The sequence below is a fragment of the Bos indicus x Bos taurus genome, chromosome 15 (assembly GCF_003369695.1).
Source record: "Bos indicus x Bos taurus breed Angus x Brahman F1 hybrid chromosome 15, Bos_hybrid_MaternalHap_v2.0, whole genome shotgun sequence".
NCBI classification, from domain to species: Eukaryota; Metazoa; Chordata; class Mammalia; order Artiodactyla; family Bovidae; genus Bos; species Bos indicus x Bos taurus.
Genome location: NC_040090.1, coordinates 8,019,803 through 8,031,385, shown reverse-complemented (window position 1 = coordinate 8,031,385; position 11,583 = coordinate 8,019,803). Strand labels below are relative to the sequence as shown.

The window sequence follows — 11,583 nt, the reverse complement described above, 5'->3', positions numbered from 1 at the left end:
CATCTGCTTGGACCTCCCCCCCTGCACCCCCCACCCCAATCTCTCCCGGCTCGTTCCCACCCCAGGAAAGCCCAAGGCTTTACTGCACAGAATAGTTTTATAAGGGGTTCCCATCACAGGCGTGAGTCATAGTAGTACTCGGCCATGTCAGGCCCGTCTCGCTTGCGCTGCTGGGCCCGGGAAAGCAGGGGTCGGGGCCCCCGAGGCCACGGGTGTTTCGGTCGGACCCCGTAGTCTAGAGAGAGAGAAAAGCGGGTGAGTGGCAGGGAGTGTCTGCGTTCCCCTGAAGTCTTCCCCACACACAGGCTGTTTGGGGTGAGAAGGCCCTGAGGCTGGCGGGGTGCTCGCTCCCAGGGCACGGCTCCCCCATCAGGGAGCAGGGTGGGGAGAGGAAGGGGAGAGCCTACCGTCCACCAGGCCGGAGAGTGGCGCCGAGAGTTCCAGGGGGGCTGAAAATTCCTCAGGAACAGCTCGCTGAGGCCTGCGGGAGAAGTTGGGGTGCTCGGTGCTGGCCGGGGGGCAGCCACCACCTCCCAGAACGGGAGCAATGTCTGAGGGTGGGGGGTCCTGACACCGGGGAGGGGCCGGCCCACCTCAGGAGTTACCTCAGCGGCTGGGGGCGGAGGAGCGCAGCTGCCAGGACAAGGTACAGGGCGAAGAGGCTCAGCCCGGCCCTGGGGTGCAGAGCCCCTAGCATGGCGAGAACCATCCTCCACGCGGTCCCTGATCCCGGCTTCTGCCTGCCCCTCCCCCGGCAGGCCGGAGGACGGAACCTGCTGCCCACGCCCGACCGCCTCACAAAGGCCCCCTGCTCCGTGGCTCCGTGTCAGCAGCGGCTCCAGGCCGGCTGGGCAGCTCCCTGCTGAGGCCTGTGGGCTGGTTGTACTGAGGCGGTGGGCCTCCAGGTGCCAAACCCATCTTACTCTAGACTCACCGCTGAGGGCACAGATAGCTCAGCTCAGATTCCCACCTTGCCTCCGCTCTGTGGGCCTGGGCTTCCTCACCACTGAGGTCAGGTACCTACACAACCTGCCCAGGGACGGGCACCCAGGAGGGCCTGTGCAGAGGTCACAGCCACCGCCCGGAGCCCCGGCACTTCCACTGCTCGCCCAGCCTCCCTCTCCCACCGCCCTCCCTCCCACACTGACTTGCCCCAGGAAGGTCCTGCAGCTGGAGAGCCCTGAGCGGGTCCCACCGGACAGAGCCCATGCTGAGGGCCTCCCCACAGGCTGACCCCCACAGCTTAGCACGGCTGCAGGCCCGCCTCTGAGGCTGACACGGACTTCAGCATAGGTGACAAAGCCTGGGACCTGGGCCTCTTGAGTGTAAGCTTCCCAAGGGCAGGGACTACGGGATGTACTGGATGCCTGCTAGGTGCTCAGTAAATCCTCAATGAGCGATGAGCGAATAAATGGAGTGTGACCTCTGACCAGAGACTAAGTCTCTTCACAGGCCTGCGGCAAGGCTGTGTGGCCCTCTGCTTCCTGCCCGGCCCAGTGTTAACTCAGTGTGGACCCCGCTCCCTCCCTGGACACAACTGGCTCCCAGGAACCCCTCCCCTGCCAGGAACCACAAGTTCAGACGCTATGGCTCTTCCTAACTCCAAACCCCTCATTTCCTTGCCTCTGAGAGGAGATGCCACTCTCTTCCTTTGTATACACAGAGTCCCCAAGGCCTGGCTGGGTCACCCCCCACCCCTCCTGCCACCGTCTTAACTTGGCCCTATCCATGGTTGCAGGCCTCCATCTTCCCCCTCCCCTGCCCACAGGCCCCCTGCACGGCGCTGAGGTTTCAAACAGGTCCCTCCCCACCACCTCCCCCTCCCCTCTCCAAGACATCCTTTGCCTGGTGGACCCGGCCCTGCCCTCCCCTCAAGACCCCACCTCCACTCCGCTCAGGCTCCCTCCCACCCCAGCAGGGCTGCCACACCACCGCAACAACTACTTGTGCTGTGTTCTTGCGCACACAGCCTCCATTCCCGACTGCCTGCTGAAAACACATGAAGTCTCAGCAGTTTAGAAGCCGGCTTGAGTGGAGGGCGACCAGGGCGCCCTCCTGCTGGGGCGGGCAGGCAGTCTGACCACGGTCCACACACACTTCCACCGACCGCAACAACTCGGCATAAGGAGGCATCCACACACCCATCCCCGCCACCGTCGAGAGTGAGGGCGGCGAGCTGGGCCTGACTCACTTCCACACACGGCACGAGGCCCAGAGCACACTGCCATGCCCAGCCAAGGTCGCGGGTCTCGAGTGGTGACCACCCAGTGCCTTCGCCCCCGGCCCGGGACCAGGACAGGGCTTCCCAGAGGCACTTGGGGAAAGCAGTCAGGGACAGCCGGCCCGTCCCAGGGTGTCTGGGGGCAGCAGAGGCACAGCTGACACAGGGCAGATGGAGCCCTCTCAGAACCTATGCGGCTGCCCGAGCAGCTAGAAGCTCCAGCAGGAGCGTGCGGTCTGCTCACAGCGCAAAGGCAGCAGAGACTGAGGGAAGGGGGAGACCTGGCAGGAAAACAGCAGCTGCCATGCCCAAATCCCTGCACGGTGCCTCCAGGAAGACCATGGGGGAGATGCCGGCTCGTGCCCCGTGAACCCGCACGTGGCGGCTCCCAGCCCTGCCAACCTTACCACTGCCCAGGGCCGGCCACAGCGCTGGCTGGGGCCTGACGTCCCCATCCCACAGGAGAAAGGCCTTCTGCCCTCGAGCAGGGGTCAGGGCTTGAGGTGCCCCTCTGCACTGAGGCAGGCCCACCAGCACCATGCCCCACCACGGAGCTGCCAGGCATCAGGCCCCGGCAGGGTGTGGGCTGGAAGACACAGGGGCAGCTGTCGTCCAGTCTGGGTTCAGCCTTGCTGGCCGTCAACAGGGACCAACCGTGCTCGTGAGGTGGGGCTCCAGCTTTCTGGGCTGGAGAAGCCCGCGTCCCGGTCCTGGTGGGGGCATCCCGGCCAGTGACGAGGTGCGGCATGTGCTTCCTTCCCCTCAGGATGCGGAGTCGAGAGGGAATCAAGGGCGCTCTAGTGGAGACCAGGGCTGTGTGCGGAGCCCGGCCAGAGTGATGGAGCCGGGAGCCCCGGGCTGGGGGCATGGAGCAGTCACAGGCGTGGACACTGCCAGAGTCAGTTTTATTAGGGCAGAGGGGCCCAGGGGACTTGAAGAGCTGAGGCACCCCCTACCCCTCCCCACACCCCACTTGCAGAATGTCCGTCAGCCCCAACTGTAGAAATAAATTTTCTGCCAGTTGGGCAAGTAATCCATGAGCGGCCCTGCAATGACAGAGAGGGGAGCAAGTTCAGGGCTGAGGGCCAGACTCCAATCCGGCTCTACCCAGGGCCCTCCTGAGGCTCCCATCTGCCTGGCCAGAGCCCCCACCCTGCCACCTCCCCCGCCAGCATCAGAGCCATCTCTGGCCGTGTTTCAAAGAGTTTCAAACTCACAGAAGTCACACAGCTGTCCCACTGTCCATGTGGACAGCCAGGGCCTCTCTGCTGAGGGTGCCTCTCCAAATGGCCAGCAGGCTTCATTTCTCCGTATAGTCCCCACCCAGCGAAGTTGGTCTCATGTCATTCAAGGAGCTGTCACCCACCCAACCTAACCTCTGGGCTCCCTCTCCCAACTGTGCCAAGAATCAGATTACAAGGAGATACAGGGAGCCGGGCCACACATAAGCTCCGTGATGGTAATTATCACGCCCTCACCCCATGCTTACTTGTGACCAGACCAATGCCTGGGACATGGTCTGCCAGGAGCTGGAGTAGAAACAGGATCTTAGCCCTGCAACAAAGGAGTAGCCTGAGTAGGGGGGCCTGGGTTCCTGCAAACCCAGGCGTGTAAAACCTCTGCTGACCACCTGACTAAAGGCAGTGCATCCCAGAAGCCAGGTCACCACGTGCATCGAGGACATCCTCGGGACAGAAGGCTCTGGTCCAGCCGTCCCCAACCACACGCCTGGGAGGGTCACACCTCAGCCCACAGCTGGCAGGCAGCCCAGAGCCAGAGACTATACTGTCTGACAATAAAAAGGGGGAAGGAAACTTCTCTCTCCCCAGACTATATCCCAGAGGTCCTCCGCACCCTGCCCCTGTCCTCTGAGGGACTGGCTCTGGGCCCTCCTCAGTCTGGGCCACTGCTCTAAGGGTGCTGGGCTGGTCAGGTTGGCAGGAAGACAAGCCAGACTGGAGGCCTGCAGCCTGGGAAGCCACCTCTGCAATTAGGTAATCCTCAGTTCAGAGCAATACTGGGGCTACAATGCTTCCTCTGTAGAGTGCAAGCCATCTGTGGGCAGAGGTCATGATCCACCAAAGTCTCCAGAGCGTTTTCTCTGGAGTGTGGAAGAAGATTTGGCTTTAGAACCTTATGAGCTTTCAAACTGATCTGAAAATAGAAACTGTCAGGCAGTTATTTTCACTGAGGTGGTTATTAAATCTGACCTAAGCTTACCTTCTACCAACTCAGAAAATAAACAGAAGTTGTATGTACAGAATGTTAAGTACGATTCCAACGATCACTCCAGCCTTTAAGCAGTGTACTTGTTACAACCTGGACAGACCGGGTCCTGGGAGCCTCCAGCCTGTCTCACAGCCCCAGTCGCAGTATAGGGACCACTCCTCAAATCTCAGTCTGACCTCAGGTGACCTCTTTGGGAGACTTGGCCCCAAGTCACCCCTGACTCACCCCCAGCAGGCCTCTCTGTGGCTAGGAGCTCTGGACCCTCAGGGGATGGAGGGAGGGCTGGGCTAGGCAGGGACAGGCCAGGAAAGAGCACGGGTGAGGGAACTGGCTGGCTGGTTGGCTTCATTTCAGCTGCCCAGCCTCTTTGAACTTAAGTGTCTCCTGTGAGCAGTGAGGAATGACCCAACTGTTTAGGAAAGTGGGCGAGCAAGCTAAGGATGGGGAAAGTTCATGCCCACGGTCCCCGGGGCCCTGCCCTCACCTGCCAACAACAGCTTAAGCAGCACACTGGGCAGATGTCCCCAAGAAATCAGGAGTGGCCACACCCAGGTAGCACATGGCAAGTGTTCAGTGAACCCAGATCGGGGAAGGAGGGAGGGAAGGCAGGCGTGAACCAGCCTGGGGAGTCGGGCCTGCTTCCCCCACTCTGCCCTGCAGAGGGTGCGCCCTGCCGAGCCAGGGGCCAGTCCTTACTCAGAGAAGCGGTCGTAGAACGGGGAGCGCAGCAAGTAGTAGAGCAGCAGGATGGTCCGGCGCCGCAGCTCCAGCCGCTCCCTCCGGGTCAGGCCCTTCCTATCGCTCAAGAGGCTCAGGCTGGGGGGAAGGGACAAGGTTCGGGCCAGTGACAGGAGAGGCAAGGACCCTGCTTGCCCACGTGAGGCCGGGCCTGCAGCACAAAGCCGGACGGAGGGAATGGGGCCCCAGGCAGGCCCGGCTCACCTGGTCACATCCACGACACCGGACAGGAGCCAGGGTGTCCACGACCGCTGACCCCAGAGGCCCAGGCTGAGCACTGCCGGCCACGGCGTTAAGGATGTCTCCAGCACACGGCCCGCCCTGCCTGCCCCCGTCTATCGCGACCCGGGCCTGGGCTAAGGATACAGTGCAGCAGGGGCCGGGCGATATGCAAAGACTCAGCGATGGTCTCCTGCAGCCCCAGCGGGGTGGGGGCAACGCCCAGCTCCTCCCGCTGCTGCGGGGCCCCCCAGTGCCTGGAGTGCAGGGACGGAGCTAGAACACAAAGGCGGCAGGTAAGCGGCCGGTGGGGCAGGGGGCGGGCAGGCCGTGACGAAAGCCAGGCCCTCAGGCCCACGCTGACCTCAGCACCGAGGTGTCTCATCCAGCAACCTCCCACACTTACTGTTCTGGAGGGTTCGCACCACCCGGTTTGACCGCTTCCCCACATATGACTGCTCCTGGCTACCAGAGCTGTGGTCACCATCTAGTGGGAATAGATAAAAGGTCGTATTGTCAGAGGGACACGTTTCTAGCAGAGCCTACAAGCGAATGCAGGTGCAGTGAATGCTCATGGCTAGGGGAGAATGGATAAACCTGTACTAAGGCAGCAGCTGAGTCAAGGACACCACAGCAGAGGCTGTGCCTAGGACCTGTCCACGGCGGGCAGCATTCCGCAGCCCTCCCCAACCTGGGGAAAGGCCAGTAGCACCTGTGCAGATATACCAGCCAAGAACTAAGGCCTCCCAGGCACTGGAACAAGGCGGGGGGCCGGTGGTCCATGGCGACCACAGCACAGAAGGGGCTGTATCTGGACTTCCCCAGTGGCCCAGCGGTTAAGACTCCATGCTTCCACTGCAGGGGGTGCAGGTTCCACCCCTGGTCAGCGAACTAAGATCCCACAGGCTGTGTGGCGTGGCCAATATATAAAAATTTTTAAGAAGGAGGGAAAGAGCGTATCTTCTGAGTGCTTTGCTTTCAACATGACCATGAAAACAGAAGCAAAGACTTGCCCCCAACTCAAAGTCAAGGGGGTAAGACCCAGAGGCCAACAGCTGATGGGCCCAAAGCCCTGAAAGGGCATATCTGCTAGGTACCCTGCCTCAGGAGGCTGTGCTCTTGATACAGAGCCAGGCCGAGACAAGGCTGGCAAGACCCCTGCTTCCTCCCGATGCTCTGTGTCCTCTTCCCGCAGCCATAAAAATGACTGAGGACTCCGACGTCAGAAGTCCTGAGTTTAAGCTCTCATCCGGCCTCTGACCTCATCGTTCTTTTCTTTTCTGTAAAATACCAATATAAGATGACGACGAGGACAAAATGAGTAGATGGGGAGAGGTGTGCCCCACGGTGACAGTGCCATATTCAGGTAGGTCAGCTCTCATCTACCAATCAGCCCCGTGCCCCGTTCCAATCCAGAGCGGGCAGGCACTTACCCCGGGACTGTGCCTGGATCTCCCTGTCCAGTGGAACGATGGGGGGTGAGGTCTGGAGGCCAGCCTTGAACCAGATCAGCAGGAACATCCGAAGTACAGCCCTGGGTTGGGAGTACGGCAGGGCTGGGGAAGGGGGAGGTGGCTAGCCGGCAGGGGTCCGGGCTGCTCTACTGAACACCGTCGGTACAGCTGGTCTCCGTGACCCCCACCCCAGGCCGGCCCTCCACAGTCCCGACATACTTGGCCAGCTGGATGAGGGCGATGACGAGCCAACGTCCTACTTCGCCCCACACCTTGGTGGCCCCCATCTCCATGAACACCTCCACACACTCCAGCACGCTCAGCCATGTCAGTAGCCTCTGCTGGGACAGGGACTGCAAGAACCCCAGGCCAAGAGGTCAGGAGGGCCCCCTGGTTTCAGCTCCTCCCCCAGGGGACACCTCTGACAGGAGACATACATGTTCCTCTTCCCAAGACTAAGTGCGTAAGCCTGAGGTCTCCTGCTGGGACAGGCGACTCCACCCTGTGAAACCCAGTCTCTCCACCTGATAAGGGGACACTAATGCCTGGACTCGTCACCTAATGGCTAGAGGCACAGATGGAGGCAGCCATGTCTCGTACTCTATGAGAGCATAACGCGTGCTCCAAACACGGGCTGGTGGTTACTATTTTGTTCCTGAGGCCCCTGCTTCTGGCCCTCAGTTCAGGGCACAATTCTTACCATGGGTAATTTTTTCCGAAGTTCCTTCCGTAGGATTCCGTCATTGAGCAGCACAAGCAGGTTAGAGGCAGAGTACACTGAGGGGCAGAGAGTGGCCTTGAGAGGCTGGCTCTGCAGCCTCCACCCCCTCCCCTTCTCCCCAGAGCAGCAGGGATCACCTATTCCCCACTGTGCTCAGCCACCCACACACTATGTGGAAACGACAGGTCCTGCCACCCACTTCCTCAGAGCTCTCCACTCCCCCTAACGACCTCTTGTGTGAGCACTAGAACAAGAAAGGATGGTTTGATCTCTATGACATACCAGCTACTGCCCTGCTGAATAGCACTGGTTATCCAGCAGCCCACAACTGCCCAACATGCTCCAAAGAGACATGGGAGGTGCAGTCACCTCCTGGCCTTTGCCTCTCTGCAGCCTGTCCTTGAAATTCTATTCCATCCCTACCTTTTAAAACCCAGCTCATCCTTTCAGGACCTGTGCCTCCTGTACTGACCGGGTAAACACCACTGAGGCAGTTACAGTCTGGGCATTCTGGAATTTGGGAGATTGGGATTTGAATCCTGGTTGAGGCCTTCACTTGACTGTAGGGAAGATTAACAGAGCAAAGGCAGAAGAGGCGCTTGGCTCAGCCTCCTGACCAGTCAAGGTCCCCAGACATCTCTCTCAACCATGGGGGGTATACGCGACAGCCTAGGACAGTGGACGCTGGACCCCTGTCTGATTCAATCACAGAACTGGATGATCTAACGGGAAATCTAGGAAGCCCTCTGGGAAGCCCTCCCCCACCCTCTCGCCCCCCACCCACCCGAGCCCGGCTCACCCAGCTCTGACAGCTCGTGCGAATCGGCGAAACGACCTGGGGAGAAGGCACAGAAGGAGGCGCCGGTGAGAGTCTGTCTCTCCCTGCTGCTTCGGGTCCCTGGACATTCCCTCCCTATGCCCCAACGGGAACCTGGAAGGAACTCCTCAAGCACAGCGATCACTACCCAGGCTCCGCAGGGAAGGGAAGGGGAGGCAGGTGGGGTCAGATGTCAGAGATCCGAAGGGATGGGTCAAAGGTCAGGGTGGCACCTGCCAGCAGGTAACTGAGGCCGCGCACTGCCGTCTCCAGCTGGGCCGTGGCGGCCGGGTGACGAGTCACGTACTCCTGGTAGCGGAGGCCCAGGAGCCGCAGCTTCTCCATCCTGCCCTCGGGACCGACAGACCCACGGACCGACAGCGCGACTGGCTACGGGGTCCTGCTTCCTGCGCCCTCCTTCCTGCTTCCGGCGCTAGGCCCGCCTCTCTGCTGCTTAACTTCCGCGGGCCACAAGGACGGTGACACGAAGAGCCGTTGAGGCACCCTTCACCCCATTTCTTAAATCCCCTCCCACCAGGGTAGCGTTAAGTAACCGCGGGCCTAATCCCGCCCTCCCTAACTCCTTCAGGTCATTGGTTCACACGCTCTCCGCCCCCGACCCCGGCGGCCCCAACCGGCTTTTCCGCCTTCCGGGTTTGCCGCCTTGCACCTGCGCAGTTACAGCTCCGGGAAAAAGCTCCCGCGGCAGCCTGAGCAGTTAATTCTGGAGTAGGGATCAAGAGCCTTTCCAATAGAATGCCGAGAGGCTCGAACGGGAGGACTGGCTTTTAAAGGGCTTGGGAGGCAGCGCCCAGAGAGGAGCCTTCTCCATCAGACTTGGGCGGGTGGGGAGCGCGGGGACAGCCTAAGGACAATCGGACTGTGTGCAGGCGCGCGTTTGGCCCGTTGCCTTGTCGCCTGACTTCTCCCAGAGGTAGTGCTGGGGAAACTGAGGCAGCGAGAAGTCCAGCCTCCCACTCAAGATCCCCCTGGCCAGCATCGTTAGTGCCCCGGCTCCCACACGGAGCATGTTCTTCCTCCCACCGCCCTCCCGCCAAATCGCGCACCTGAACTCCCATCTTCACGGAGAAAAGCCTGGCCTGGGCTTCTGCTCTCCGCTCGGGGTGACCTTAACGAGGATTTTCCCTTCTCTGGGCCTCGGGTTTCCCCATCTGTAAAATGGTTAGAGGGCAGACGGGCTCTTTGAACTCGGGGTCAATTTCACAGCGCTTTTTGGCCCTCCGGTGCATCTTCCAGCTCTCAGCTGCTTCCCAAGAAATGAGAACTTCTCCAGGGAATCTCTTCCCAAACGGGTTAGCCTCTCTGGAAGGAAGTGGCGGCGGGAGAGGAGCGGCCAGAGGTGGAGGGAACGGATGCGCGGAAGAGGCGGCCGCCGATTGGCTGTGGGCAAAGGGGCGGGGCAAGGCTGGGCCCCACGGGACTGCGCCGCTGGGGACCAGGGCAGCAGGTTTATGATACTCTGAGAATAGTACAGTATTTTACTTAATCCTCTCCACCAGATATTATCTCCACAAGAGGAAAGGATCCGCTTAAGAACGCCCCGTCAAGATTGGAATCCTGGTCTAGTCTGACCACAAAATCCAGGCATTTTAACACACCTCACCAAGAAATCACAACCCATCTTTGAGCTGCCTAAGTCTCCTCCCAGCTTAGTTTTCTTCTTTTTCAGATGGAGGATCTAACTTCCCGCCCTGCCCGTGCCAGGGAATGAAGACTCAGGGAGATGTGTCCAGGGCCTCAAGAGTGGCAAACCTCCTGGGGAACAGAGAGGTGGCCATGGGCATCATCTACATTATTTTTCACCACCTTCTGGGTGCCAGGCTCACTTATACTTAACTCCTCCTAGTAACTTGGCCAGATTGGTATGAATTCCATTTCACAGATGGGGAATAAGAGGCCCAAGAAGGGGAATGGACTTGTCTTAGGTCACACACCATGGCACTGGTCAAAGAGACCACAGTAAGGGTCTCCTGTGATAGGGTCCTCTCTCCTACTGCTCACAGCTCAGCCAGAGCAGCAGCTGTTGAGGCCGCTTGGTCATGAATCAAGTTAGCAACTGGGATTAAGACCAGGGCTCAGGGCATTTGGCTGGGGCTCTTCCTTCCTTCCTCCCTACATCCCCTGCCGTCTTAATGAACTTGTTCGCCAAACCTCATCAGCAGTATTCTCGCCCCTGTATCTGAGGCTAGAGACACAGAGTGAGGAAGGGGAAGTGTGGAAGGCAGAGTGGAAGAGTGAGGAAGGGGACTGTGCAGGGTTTCTTTGGCATTCCCAGGGCTGGTGGTTCCAGTGCTTCTGGGGAGGGAGAAGGGCATGGGAGGCAGAGGAGCGCGCCCCCCACCCCCACCCTTGGACAGACTATAAGGGACACTGGGGCTGCAGGCTGTTTTTCTTCCCTCCCTCAGGCCAGGGAAGGGATCAGGAGCTCAGCCAGGTTGGCAGCAGCACAGCGGCCTGAATTTCCTCTCCAGATCTTGTGCCTCATTAGGTCCCAAAGACAAAGAGGGTCGTGTGTACAGGAGGCACCCAGGGCAGCCCCGCCCTCCTGGGCCCCTGCCTGAATTTGGTCACCTGGGCTGGGCTTTGAAGGGCCTTTGGGCAAGTTGGACCTGATCCTGTCTCCTTCACTCTGGCCCGAACCACAGGGGAAGACAGCTAGACCAGTCCAACAGGTATACCGAGGTGGACACCGAGGCCCAGAGAAGAGGCCTGGGTAGTCTAAGGTCACATAAAAAAGTCCTGGGTAGAGCTAGGTCAAACGAGGTCTCTGGCCTAGAAGACCAGCACTCTTTCACATGCCCATACCTATCTCCCTTTCCCCCTTCCACACCCCAGAAGAATTTCTTGCAGGCCCAGCAAGGATCTCAGCACCTCAATATCCCCCTGAGTGATAGTTTGAGTGAGGAGTAGGGCCAGTACCGTGAGTGACTACCTGACTACCCAGCTCCCTGCACAGACTCCCTGATCAAGCCCTCACAGGGTACCCTATCCACTCCTCCGCAGTCTCTGCTGAGGGGCCTGGGGAGGGATTCACTCACACTCACCCCAGGTCTAGGCTAGAAATGAGGCTCAGGGGACTGAAGTTTCGAAGCTCCAGACACATCAGCGGACCCTACCTCCCTTCATTGCTCAATTCCCAGATGTATGAGGAGCCGCATCAGTC

General features: G+C 59.9%; 2 protein-coding genes across 5 annotated transcripts; both read right to left on the bottom strand.

The window, feature by feature from the left end:
* Positions 1–78: 78 nt before the first annotated feature.
* Positions 79–3,109, bottom strand: C15H11orf94 (chromosome 15 C11orf94 homolog). 2 transcript variants are annotated; one of them, XM_027562561.1, is made up of 3 exons: positions 606–1,808; positions 408–481; positions 79–235 (listed from the first exon to the last, which is right to left on the bottom strand). In XM_027562561.1, exons 1-3 carry the CDS (start codon positions 707–709, stop codon positions 114–116), a joined length of 300 nt encoding a protein of 99 aa, XP_027418362.1. In that variant the 5' UTR covers positions 710–1,808; the 3' UTR covers positions 79–113. The 2 variants fall into 2 exon arrangements, with proteins under 2 accessions (XP_027418362.1, XP_027418361.1); XM_027562560.1 differs by lacking the exon at positions 606–1,808 and adding an exon at positions 2,876–3,109 and having other exon boundaries at positions 90–481.
* Positions 3,108–9,453, bottom strand: PEX16 (peroxisomal biogenesis factor 16). 3 transcript variants are annotated; one of them, XR_003514642.1, is made up of 12 exons: positions 8,707–9,453; positions 8,382–8,417; positions 8,006–8,142; positions 7,562–7,638; positions 7,081–7,214; positions 6,841–6,941; positions 5,814–5,894; positions 5,555–5,683; positions 5,393–5,472; positions 5,147–5,266; positions 3,711–3,775; positions 3,108–3,267 (listed from the first exon to the last, which is right to left on the bottom strand). XR_003514642.1 is itself a non-coding variant. In XM_027562557.1 (12 exons), the coding sequence occupies exons 1-12, from the start codon at positions 8,742–8,744 to the stop codon at positions 3,209–3,211; spliced, it is 1,050 nt and encodes a 349-aa protein (XP_027418358.1). In that variant the 5' UTR covers positions 8,745–9,451; the 3' UTR covers positions 3,108–3,208. The 3 variants fall into 3 exon arrangements, 2 of the variants coding, with proteins under 2 accessions (XP_027418358.1, XP_027418360.1); XM_027562557.1 differs by having other exon boundaries at positions 5,393–5,465; positions 8,707–9,451; XM_027562559.1 differs by lacking the exon at positions 8,006–8,142 and having other exon boundaries at positions 5,393–5,465; positions 8,633–9,449.
* Between the last annotated feature and the right edge of the window lie 2,130 nt (positions 9,454–11,583).